Source organism: Babylonia areolata, chromosome 19 (genome assembly GCF_041734735.1).
Source record: "Babylonia areolata isolate BAREFJ2019XMU chromosome 19, ASM4173473v1, whole genome shotgun sequence".
Classification (NCBI taxonomy): Eukaryota; Metazoa; Mollusca; class Gastropoda; order Neogastropoda; family Buccinidae; genus Babylonia; species Babylonia areolata.
The window spans coordinates 1,316,052-1,327,500 of record NC_134894.1 but is presented as its reverse complement, the minus strand read 5'-3'; the positions used below and the strand labels follow the sequence as shown (position 1 = coordinate 1,327,500).

General features: G+C 48.9%; 1 protein-coding gene across 1 annotated transcript in view; it reads left to right on the top strand.

The window, feature by feature from the left end:
* Positions 1 to 11,449, top strand: part of LOC143293365 (polypeptide N-acetylgalactosaminyltransferase 11-like) — a 37,666-nt gene that overhangs the window by 6,765 nt on the left and 19,452 nt on the right. Inside the window, exons 6-10 of the mRNA XM_076604170.1 lie at positions 1,283 to 1,527; positions 4,332 to 4,449; positions 5,328 to 5,477; positions 6,083 to 6,214; positions 11,267 to 11,362. Coding sequence (XP_076460285.1) covers positions 1,283 to 1,527; positions 4,332 to 4,449; positions 5,328 to 5,477; positions 6,083 to 6,214; positions 11,267 to 11,362 — 741 coding nt within the window. The remainder of the gene's footprint in view (positions 1 to 1,282; positions 1,528 to 4,331; positions 4,450 to 5,327; positions 5,478 to 6,082; positions 6,215 to 11,266; positions 11,363 to 11,449) is intronic.

Here is an 11,449-nt window from a genome sequence, read left to right as displayed (position 1 = left end):
TGTTGATGTACAGGTGTGCAGGGTATGGTGTGTACAGGTCTTGATGTACAGGTGTGCAGGGTATGGTGTGTACAGGTGTTGATGTACAGGTGTGCAGAGTATGGTGTGTACAGGTGTTGCTGCAGGTGTGCAGGGTATGGTGTGTACAGGTGTTGATGTACAGGTGTGCAGGGTATGGTGTGTACAGGTCTTGGTGTTGATGTACAGGTGTGCAGGGTATGGTGTGTACAGGTGTTGATGTACAGGTGTGCAGGGTATGGTGTGTACAGGTGTTGCTGCAGGTGTGCAGGGTATGGTCTGTACAGGTGTTGATGTACAGGTGTGCAGGGTATGGTCTGTACAGGTGTTGATGTACAGGTGTGCAGGGTATGGTGTGTACAGGTGTTGAGGTACAGGTGTGCAGGGTATGGTGTGTACAGGTGTTGATGTGCAGGTGTGCAGGGTATGGTGTGTACAGGTGTTGATGTACAGGTGTGCAGGGTATGGTGTGTACAGGTCTTGATGTACAGGTGTGCAGGGTATGGTGTGTACAGGTGTTGATGTACAGGTGTGCAGGGTATGGTGTGTACAGGTGTTGATGTACAGGTGTGCAGGGTATGGTGTGTACAGGTGTTGATGTACAGGTGTGCAGGGTATGGTGTGTACAGGTGTTGAGGTACAGGTGTGCAGGGTATGGTGTGTACAGGTGTTGATGTACAGGTGTGCAGGGTATGGTGTGTACAGGTCTTGGTGTTGATGTACAGGTGAAAGTGTATGCAGGTGTTGATCTTCCTGGACAGTCACTGTGAGGTGAATGAGGCGTGGCTGGTGTTGATGTACAGGTGTTGATTACAGGTGTTGTGCTTGTGCATTGACTGGACACACTGTGTATGATGCATGAACACACTTCTGGTTGTATATACATGTCATGATATGTTTATACATGAAAGCGCACTCACATAAGTGCACTCACATAAATGCACACACAAATCCAAACGTAATTTTTTGTTACATGCATAAAATGATGTGTGCAGGTGTTGCTGCAGGTGTGCAGGGTATGGTGTGTACAGGTGTTGATGTACAGGTGTGCAGGGTATGGTGTGTACAGGTCTTGATGTACAGGTGTGCAGGGTATGGTGTGTACAGGTCTTGATGTACAGGTGTGCAGGGTATGGTGTGTACAGGTCTTGGTGTTGAAAGTGTATGCAGGTGTTGATCTTCCTGGACAGTCACTGTGAGGTGAATGAGGCGTGGCTGGTGTTGATGTACAGGTGTTGATTACAGGTGTTGATGTTGATTACAGGTATTGATCTTCCTGGACAGTCACTGCGAGGTGAACGAGGCGTGGCTGGAGCCGCTGCTGGCACGGATCAAGGAGGACCGGCACAACGTGGCGGTGCCCATCATCGACATCGTCAACGCCGACACCTTTGCCTACGAGGCGTCCAGCATCGTGAAGGGGGGCTTCAATTGGGGCATGCACTTCAAGTGGGACTCCCTGCCCAAGGGCTCCTTCTACAACAACCTGGTGCAGGCTGAACCAATACCGTGAGTTGTGCCGGCAGGGCTGGTCGTGGCTTGTCACTTTGTTCTGTCCTCATTGTGTGTCTGATAACGCTCTCTCTACACAGATAGATAGCTTTCTTACTCTGTATTCTCCTCACTCTGTCTACATAGATAGATAGCTTTCTTACTCTGTATTCTCCTCACTCTGTCTACACAGATAGATAGCTTTCTTACTCTGTATTCTCCTCACTCTGTCTTCATAGATAGATAGCTTTCTTACTCTGTATTCTCCTCACTCTGTCTACATAGATAGATAGCTTTCTTACTCTGTATTCTCCTCACTCTGTCTTCATAGATAGATAGCTTTCTTACTCTGTATTCTCCTCACTCTCTCTCTCTCCTCTGTTGTTCTCTCTACTCTTTGTCTCTCTCCTCTCTCTCTCTCTCTCGCTCTCTCCTGTCTGTCTCTCTCCTCTTTGTCTCTCCCTCTCTCTCTCTCTTCTCTCTGTCTATCTCTCCCTCCTCCCCCTCTTTCCTTGATTGTCTGTTTTTTTCAGACAGGAAGGTTGGCTTTTGGACGGACTCCAAGATAGATCTGGATGAAAAGTTGCCCACATTTCTGACATCACTTCTCTCAATGTAAAGTGCAACTGAGAATTTCTTTGAGCATGTTTTCATTCTGATCAGTTTTTTGTAGCATTTGATACAAACGCATGTACGGTGTTTGCCCGTTTCTGTTTTCACCACCGGAAACATCTGGACTGGGAAAAAAGGAAACAGCTGAGTGGAGTACTTGGCACAAAGTCTGGCATTCAGCCCCCTGTCTTGAACTTTTCTGAGAACTAAATCACTGCATTCACCACAGAGAGAATCTGAAGGTCTGCATTGTCTCAGATTCCATTGCAGGCACACACACACACACACATATGCACACATGCATGTGTGCGTGCGTGCGCGCGCACACACACACACACACACACACACACACACACACACACTTTGGTCAAATAACTGGGTGCAGCACACAGAAGCTGATGATGTCTGCTAAAATCATACAACACACTTTTAAAGTTCATGTTCCCTCAAATCATGCACACAAAAATGGCAGCTAACAGATCCATTGTGTCACAAAGGATGGCGTGACAATCAGATATTATTACTCCTATCTCTGTTCACAGTGTGGACACACACAGAGGTCCTTGTTCCCCTCTCCTATCTCTGTTCACAGTGTGGACACACACAGAGGTCCTTGTTCCCCTCTCCTATCTCTGTTCACAGTGTGGACACACACAGAGGTCCTTGTTCCCCTCTCCTATCTCTGTTCACAGTGTGGACACACAGGCCCTTGTTCCCCTCTCCTATCTCTGCTCACAGTGTGGACACAGAGGTCTTGTTCCCCTCTCCTATCTCTGTTCACAGTGTGGACACACACAGAGGTCCTTGTTCCCCTCTCCTATCTCTGTTCACAGTGTGGACACACACAGAGGTCCTTGTTCCCCTCTCCTATCTCTGTTCACAGTGTGGACACACACAGAGGTCCTTGTTCCCCTCTCCTATCTCTGTTCACAGTGTGGACACAGAGGTCCTTGTTCCCCTCTCCTATCTCTGTTCACAGTGTGGACACACACAGAGGTCCTTGTTCCCCTCTCCTATCTCTGTTCACAGTGTGGACACACACAGAGGTCCTTGTTCCCCTCTCCTATCTCTGTTCACAGTGTGGACACAGAGGTCTTGTTCCCCTCTCCTATCTCTGTTCACATTGTGGACACAGAGGTCCTTGTTCCCCTCTCCTATCTCTGTTCACAGTGTGGACACAGAGGTCCTTGTTCCCCTCTCCTATCTCTGTTCACATTGTGGACACAGAGGTCCTTGTTCCCCTCTCCTATCTCTGTTCATGGTGTGCACACACACAGAGGTCTTGTTCCCCTCTCCTATCTCTGTTCACAGTGTGGACACACACAGAGGTCCTTGTTCCCCTCTCCTATCTCTGTTCACAGTGTGGACACACAGAGGTCCTTGTTCCCCTCTCCTATCTCTGTTCACAGTGTGGACACACAGAGGTCCTTGTTCCCCTCTCCTATCTCTGTTCACGGTGTGGACACACAGAGGTCCTTGTTCCCCTCTCCTATCTCTGTTCACAGTGTGGACACACACACAGAGGTCCTTGTTCCCCTCTCCTATCTCTGTTCACAGTGTGGACACACACACAGAGGTCCTTGTTCCCCTCTCCTATCTCTGTTCACAGTGTGGACACACAGAGGTCCTTGTTCTCCTCTCCTATCTCTGTTCACAGTGTGGACACACACAGAGGTCCTTGTTCCCCTCTCCTATCTCTGTTCACAGTGTGGACACACACAGAGGTCCTTGTTCCCCTCTCCTATCTCTGTTCACAGTGTGGACACACAGGCCCTTGTTCCCCTCTCCTATCTCTGTTCACAGTGTGGACACAGAGGTCCTTGTTCCCCTCTCCTATCTCTGTTCACAGTGTGGACACACACAGAGGTCCTTGTTCCCCTCTCCTATCTCTGTTCACAGTGTGGACACACAGAGAGGTCCTTGTTCCCCTCTCCTATCTCTGTTCACAGTGTGGACACACAGGCCCTTGTTCCCCTCTCCTATCTCTGTTCACAGTGTGGACACACAGGCCCTTTTTCCCCTCTCCTATCTCTGTTCACAGTGTGGACACACACAGAGGTCCTTGTTCCCCTCTTTCAGCCCACTGGAGTCTAGAAGAGAAGAGGCACAGATGTGATACACCCACACACATTTGTGTGTGCGTGTAAGTTTGTGTGTGCATCCGTGTGCATGCATGCATGTGTGTTGACCGTGTGTGCACTTGTCAACAGGTCCCCCACAATGGCGGGCGGTCTGTTTGCGATGGAGCGGCGCTATTTCCATGAACTGGGGGAGTATGACCCCGGCATGGACGTGTGGGGAGGAGAGAATCTGGAAATCTCTTTCCGGGTAAGTCCCCTTCTCCCTGCTGGGGACAAGGTGGACACTGCTGGCAGCCACTCTGTCACAGCAACAAAAAGTGCATATATAGATATATATATATATCACACACCACACACACACACACACACACACACACACACTGCTGGCAGCCACTCTGTCACAGCAACAAAAAGTGCATATATATATATATATATATATATATATATATATATATATATATATATATATATATATATATTACACACATATACATCACACACACATATATATCACACACACATATACATCACACACACATATATATCACGCGCACACGTGCGCACACACAGGTGTGGATGTGTGGAGGTCAGTTAGAAATCCTCAGTCATGGAATGAACCCAGCACTGTGTATTGTTAAAGGTGTGGATGTGTGGAGGTCAGTTAGAAATCCTCAGTCATGGAATGAACCCAGCACTGTGTATTACTAAAGGTGTGGATGTGTGGAGGTCAGTTAGAAATCCTCAGTCATGGAATGAACCCAGCACTGTGTATTACTAAAGGTGTGGATGTGTGGAGGTCAGTTAGAAATCCTCAGTCATGGAATGAACCCAGCACTGTGTATTACTAAAGGTGTGGATGTGTGGAGGTCAGTTAGAAATCCTCAGTCATGGAATGAACCAGCGCTGTGTATTACTAAAGGTGTGGATGTGTGGGTCAGTAGAATCCTCAGTCATGGAATGAACCCAGCGCTGTGTATTACTAAAGGTGTGGATGTGTGGAGGTCAGTTAGAAATCCTCAGTCATGGAATGAACCCAGCACTGTGTATTACTAAAGGTGTGGATGTGTGGAGGTCAGTTAGAAATCCTCAGTCATGGAATGAACCCAGCACTGTGTATTGTTAAAGGTGTGGATGTGTGGAGGCCGGTTGGAAATCATCCCCTGTTCACGGGTGGGTCATATTTTCCGGAAGCGACGACCGTACGGGTCACCGGGCGGGGACTCCTTCCTCAAGAACTCCCTGCGGGTTGCCCTGGTGTGGATGGATGGATACAAGGTCAGTGCTGCGTGTGGGTGTTGGGAGGTGTGTGGGTGTGTGTGTGTGTGTGTGGTGGGGAGGTGTGTGGGTACATGTGGCCCTGGTGTGGATGGATGGATACAAGGTCAGTGCTGTGTGTGGGTGTGGGCAGGTGTGTGGGTGTGTGTGTGTGTGTGTGTGGTGGGGAGGTGTGTGGGTACATGTGGCCCTGGTCTGGATGGACGGATACAGGGTCAGTGCTGTGTGGGTGTGTGGGTGGCTCTGCATGTGCGTGTGTGTGTTGGTGTGGGTGTATTTATGTGTGTGTGTGTGTGTGTGGCTCGTATGTGTGTGTGTGTGGCTGTGTGTGTGTGTGTATGTGTGTGGCTGAATGTGTAGGTATGAATGTGTCTGTGTGTGGTTGTGTGTGTATCTGTGGTAATGTCTGAGTGAGTGTATGAGACATAGGTGCATGTGTAAGTATCCATGTGTCAAATAACGGTACAACCCCTGCTATTGACTGCACATTTGTGCATGTGAGCTCACACACACACACACACACACACACACACACACACACACACACACACACATTTAATCATTTGTCCATGCAGTGCAGGGAAAATGACCTGTTTGTTGGACAGAAATACTTTTTTCAAACCCGGCCTGGAGCAGAGAACGGTTACGCAGGGGACATTTCAGACAGAGTCAAGTTACGACAGCGCCTGAGGTGTAAGTCCTTCAAGTGGTACCTGGACAATGTGTATCCTGAACAGGTAGGTCACTGCTTCACCTGATGGCTCTAGACCTGTCCTGACATTGTGCTGCTGTTGTCATGTACCTGGTCATAGCTCTACCTGTCATTGTGCTGCTGTTGTCATGTACCTGGTCATAGCTCTACCTGTCATTGTGCTGCTGTTGTCATGTACCTGGTCATAGCTCTACCTGTCATTGTGCTGCTGCTGTTGTCATGTACCTGGTCACAGCTCTACCTGTCATTGTGCTGCTGTTGACATGTACCTGGTCATAGCTGTACCTGTCATTGTGCTGCTGTTGTCATGTACCTGGTCATAGCTCTACCTGTCATTGTGCTGCTGCTGTTGTCATGTACCTGGTCATAGCTCTACCTGTCATTGTGCTGCTGTTGACATGTACCTGGTCATAGCTCTACCTGTCATTGTGCTGCTGTTGTCATGTACCTGGTCATAGCTCTACCTGTCATTGTGCTGCTGCTGTTGTCATGTACCTGGTCATAGCTCTACCTGTCATTGTGCTGCTGCTGTCATGGTCATAGCTCTACCTGTCAATGTGCTGCTGCTGTTGTCATGTACCTGGTCATAGCTCTACCTGTCATTGTGCTGCTGTTGTCATGTACCTGGTCATAGCTCTACCTGTCATTGTGCTGCTGTTGTCATGGTCATAGCTCTACCTGTCATTGTGCTGCTGTTGTCATGTACCTGGTCATAGCTCTACCTGTCATTGTGCTGCTGTTGACATGTACCTGGTCATAGCTCTACCTGTCATTGTGCTGCTGTTGTCATGTACCTGGTCATAGCTCTACCTGTCATTGTGCTGCTGCTGTTGTCATGTACCTGGTCATAGCTCTACCTGTCATTGTGCTGCTGCTGTCATGGTCATAGCTCTACCTGTCATTGTGCTGCTGCTGTTGTCATGTACCTGGTCATAGCTGTACCTGTCATTGTGCTGCTGTTGTCATGTACCTGGTCATAGCTCTACCTGTCATTGTGCTGCTGTTGTCATGGTCATAGCTCTACCTGTCATTGTGCTGCTGTTGTCATGTACCTGGTCATAGCTCTACCTGTCATTGTGCTGCTGTTGACATGTACCTGGTCATAGCTCTACCTGTCATTGTGCTGCTGTTGTCATGTACCTGGTCATAGCTCTACCTGTCATTGTGCTGCTGTTGTCATGTACCTGGTCATAGCTCTACCTGTCATTGTGCTGCTGCTGTTGTCATGTACCTGGTCATAGCTCTACCTGTCATTGTGCTGCTGTTGTCATGAACCTGGTCATAGCTCTACCTGTCATTGTGCTGCTGCTGTCATGGTCATAGCTCTACCTGTCATTGTGCTGCTGCTGTTGTCATGTACCTGGTCATAGCTGTACCTGTCATTGTGCTGCTGTTGTCATGTACCTGGTCATAGCTGTACCTGTCATTGTGCTGCTGTTGTCATGGTCATAGCTCTACCTGTCATTGTGCTGCTGTTGTTATGGTCATACCTCTACCTGTCATTGTGCTGCTGTTGTCATGTACCTGGTCATAGCTCTACCTGTCATTGTGCTGCTGTTGTCATGGTCATAGCTCTACCTGTCATTGTGCTGCTGTTGTCATGGTCATAGCTCTACCTGTCATTGTGCTGCTGCTGTTGTCATGTACCTGGTCATAGCTCTACCTGTCATTGTGCTGCTGCTGTTGTCATGTACCTGGTCACAGCTCTACCTGTCATTGTGCTGCTGTTGTCATGTACCTGGTCATAGCTCTACCTGTCATTGTGCTGCTGTTGTCATGTACCTGGTCATAGCTCTACCTGTCATTGTGCTGCTGTTGTCATGAACCTGGTCATAGCTCTACCTGTCATTGTGCTGCTGTTGTCATGTACCTGGTCATAGCTCTACCTGTCATTGTGCTGCTGTTGTCATGTACCTGGTCATAGCTCTACCTGTCATTGTGCTGCTGTTGTCATGGTCATAGCTCTACCTGTCATTGTGCTGCTGTTGTCATGTACCTGGTCATAGCTCTACCTGTCATTGTGCTGCTGTTCTCATGGTCATAGCTCTACCTGTCATTGTGCTGCTGTTGTCATGGTCATAGCTCTACCTGTCATTGTGCTGCTGTTGTCATGGTCATAGCTCTGTCATTGTGCTGCTGTTGTCATGGTCATAGCTCTACCTGTCATTGTGCTGCTGTTGTCATGGTCATAGCTCTACCTGTCATTGTGCTGCTGTTGTCATGTACCTGGTCATAGCTCTACCTGTCATTGTGCTGCTGTTCTCATGGTCATAGCTCTACCTGTCATTGTGCTGCTGTTGTCATGGTCATAGCTCTACCTGTCATTGTGCTGCTGTTGTCATGGTCATAGCTCTGTCATTGTGCTGCTGTTGTCATGGTCATAGCTCTACCTGTCATTGTGCTGCTGTTGTCATGGTCATAGCTCTACCTGTCATTGTGCTGCTGTTGTCATGTACCTGGTCATAGCTCTACCTGTCATTTTGCTGCTGTTGTCATGAACCTGGTCATTCCTTGTCAGTCCGGAGTGATGTCATGTAGCCTGTTACGTCAGGTACATGTGTCCAGCGTGAACACATGACTTTGTTAACAGTGCTGTTGTAGCATGGTGACTGTTCACTGCCTGCAGTGGAGCTGTAACACCACGTCCCATTTTACAGGTGTGTCACAAGCAGTGTAACACCTCGTCCCATTTTACAGGTGTCACAAGCAGTGCTGTAACACCACGTCCCATTTTACAGGTGTCACAGGCAGTGCTGTAACACCACATCCCATTTTACAGGTTTGCCACAAGCAGTGTAACACCACATCCCATTTTACAGGTGTGCCACCAGCAGTGCTGTAACATCACGTCCCATTTTACAGGTGTGCCACCAGCAGTGCTGTAACACCTCATCCCATTTTACAGGTGTGTCACAAGCAGTGCTGTAACACCACACCCCATTTTACAGGTGGGCCACCGGCAGTGCTGTAACACCACATCCCATTTTACAGGTGTGCCACCGGCAGTGCTGTAACACCACGTCCCATTTTACAGGTGTGCCACCAGCAGTGTAACACCACACCCCATTTTACAGGTGGGCCACCAGCAGTGCTGTAACACCACATCCCATTTTACAGGTGTGTCACCAGCAGTGCTGTAACACCTCGTCCCATTTTACAGGTGGGCCACAAGCAGTGTAACACCACGTCCCATTTTACAGGTGTGCCACCAGCAGTGTAACACCACATCCCATTTTACAGATGGGCCACCTGCAGTGTAACACCACGTCCCATTTTATAGGTGTGCCACCAGCTGTGTAACACCATGTCCCATTTTACAGGTGGGCCACCAGCAGTGTAACACCACATCCCATTTTACAGGTGTGCCACCAGCAGTGTAACACCACGTCCCATTTTACAGGTGGGCCACCAGCAGTGTAACACCACGTCCCATTTTACAGGTGTGCCACCAGCAGTGTAACACCACGTCCCATTTTACAGGTGGGCCACCAGCAGTGTAACACCACGTCCCATTTTACAGGTGTGCCACCAGCAGTGTAACACCACTCCCATTTTACAGGTGGGCCACCAGCAGTGTAACACCACATCCCATTTTACAGGTGTGCCACCAGCAGTGTAATACCACATCCCATTTTACAGGTGTGCCACCAGCAGTGTAATACCACATCCCATTTTACAGGTGTGCCACCAGCAGTGTAATACCACATCCCATTTTACAGGTGGGCCACCAGCAGTGTAACACCACATCCCATTTTACAGGTGTGCCACCAGCAGTGTAATACCACATCCCATTTTACAGGTGTGCCACCAGCAGTGTAATACCACATCCCATTTTACAGGTGTGCCACCAGCAGTGTAATACCACATCCCATTTTACAGGTGTGCCACCAGCAGTGTAACACCACGTCCCATTTTACAGGTGTGCCACCAGCAGTGTAATACCACATCCCATTTTACAGGTGTGCTACCAGCAGTGTAACACCACGTCCCATTTTACAGGTGGGCCACCAGCAGTGTAACACCACGTCCCATTTTACAGGTGGGCCACCAGCAGTGTAACACCACGTCCCATTTTACAGGTGGGCCACCAGCAGTGTAACACCACGTCCCATTTTACAGGTGTGCCACCAGCAGTGTAACACCACGTCCCATTTTACAGGTGGGCCACCAGCAGTGTAACACCACGTCCCATTTTACAGGTGTGCCACCAGCAGTGTAACACCACGTCCCATTTTACAGGTGGGCCACCAGCAGTGTAACACCACGTCCCATTTTACAGGTGGGCCACCAGCAGTGTAACACCACGTCCCATTTTACAGGTGTGCCACCAGCAGTGTAACACCACGTCCCATTTTACAGGTGGGCCACCAGCAGTGTAACACCACGTCCCATTTTACAGGTGTGCCACCAGCAGTGTAACACCACGTCCCATTTTACAGGTGTGCCACCAGCAGTGTAACACCACGTCCCATTTTACAGGTGGGCCACCAGCAGTGTAACACCACGTCCCATTTTACAGGTGGGCCACCAGCAGTGTAACACCACGTCCCATTTTACAGGTGTGCCACCAGCAGTGTAACACCACGTCCCATTTTACAGGTGGGCCACCAGCAGTGTAACACCACGTCCCATTTTACAGGTGTGCCACCAGCAGTGTAACACCACGTCCCATTTTACAGGTGGGCCACCAGCAGTGTAACACCACGTCCCATTTTACAGGTGGGCCACCAGCAGTGTAACACCACGTCCCATTTTACAGGTGGGCCACCAGCTGTCTGTGTTGTCACCTGAACAAAACAGGAAGGATGCAAAGCAAGTCCTGTCACGGTGGTGTGGACCAGCTTGGGATACTTATGTACCTATCTCTCTCTCTCGCTCTCTCTCTCTGTCTCTGTCTGTCTCTCCTTCTCTCTCTCTCTCTCTCTTTCTTTCACTCTCTCTCTCTGTCACACACACACACACACACACACACACACACAATTGTGTTTATCCTTCATTTACTCACACGTTATAGTTGTTTTATTGTTGTTTTTCATTTCAAACTGTAGTCCGATGAAATGTTGTTACGTGTGTCCAGACTTTGCCTGCCTCTGTCAACCCCATTGCTGAGAAACGGTTCCGTGTTCAGAACAAAAAGTCCATGGACAAAGTCGAAACCAAGAACAAAGGCTTGGTGAGAGATGCTTGTGATGTTTAATGATGAACATCATTAGGTCAACATACAAAGAGATAATAGGGTAATTTACAGCAGAACATTACT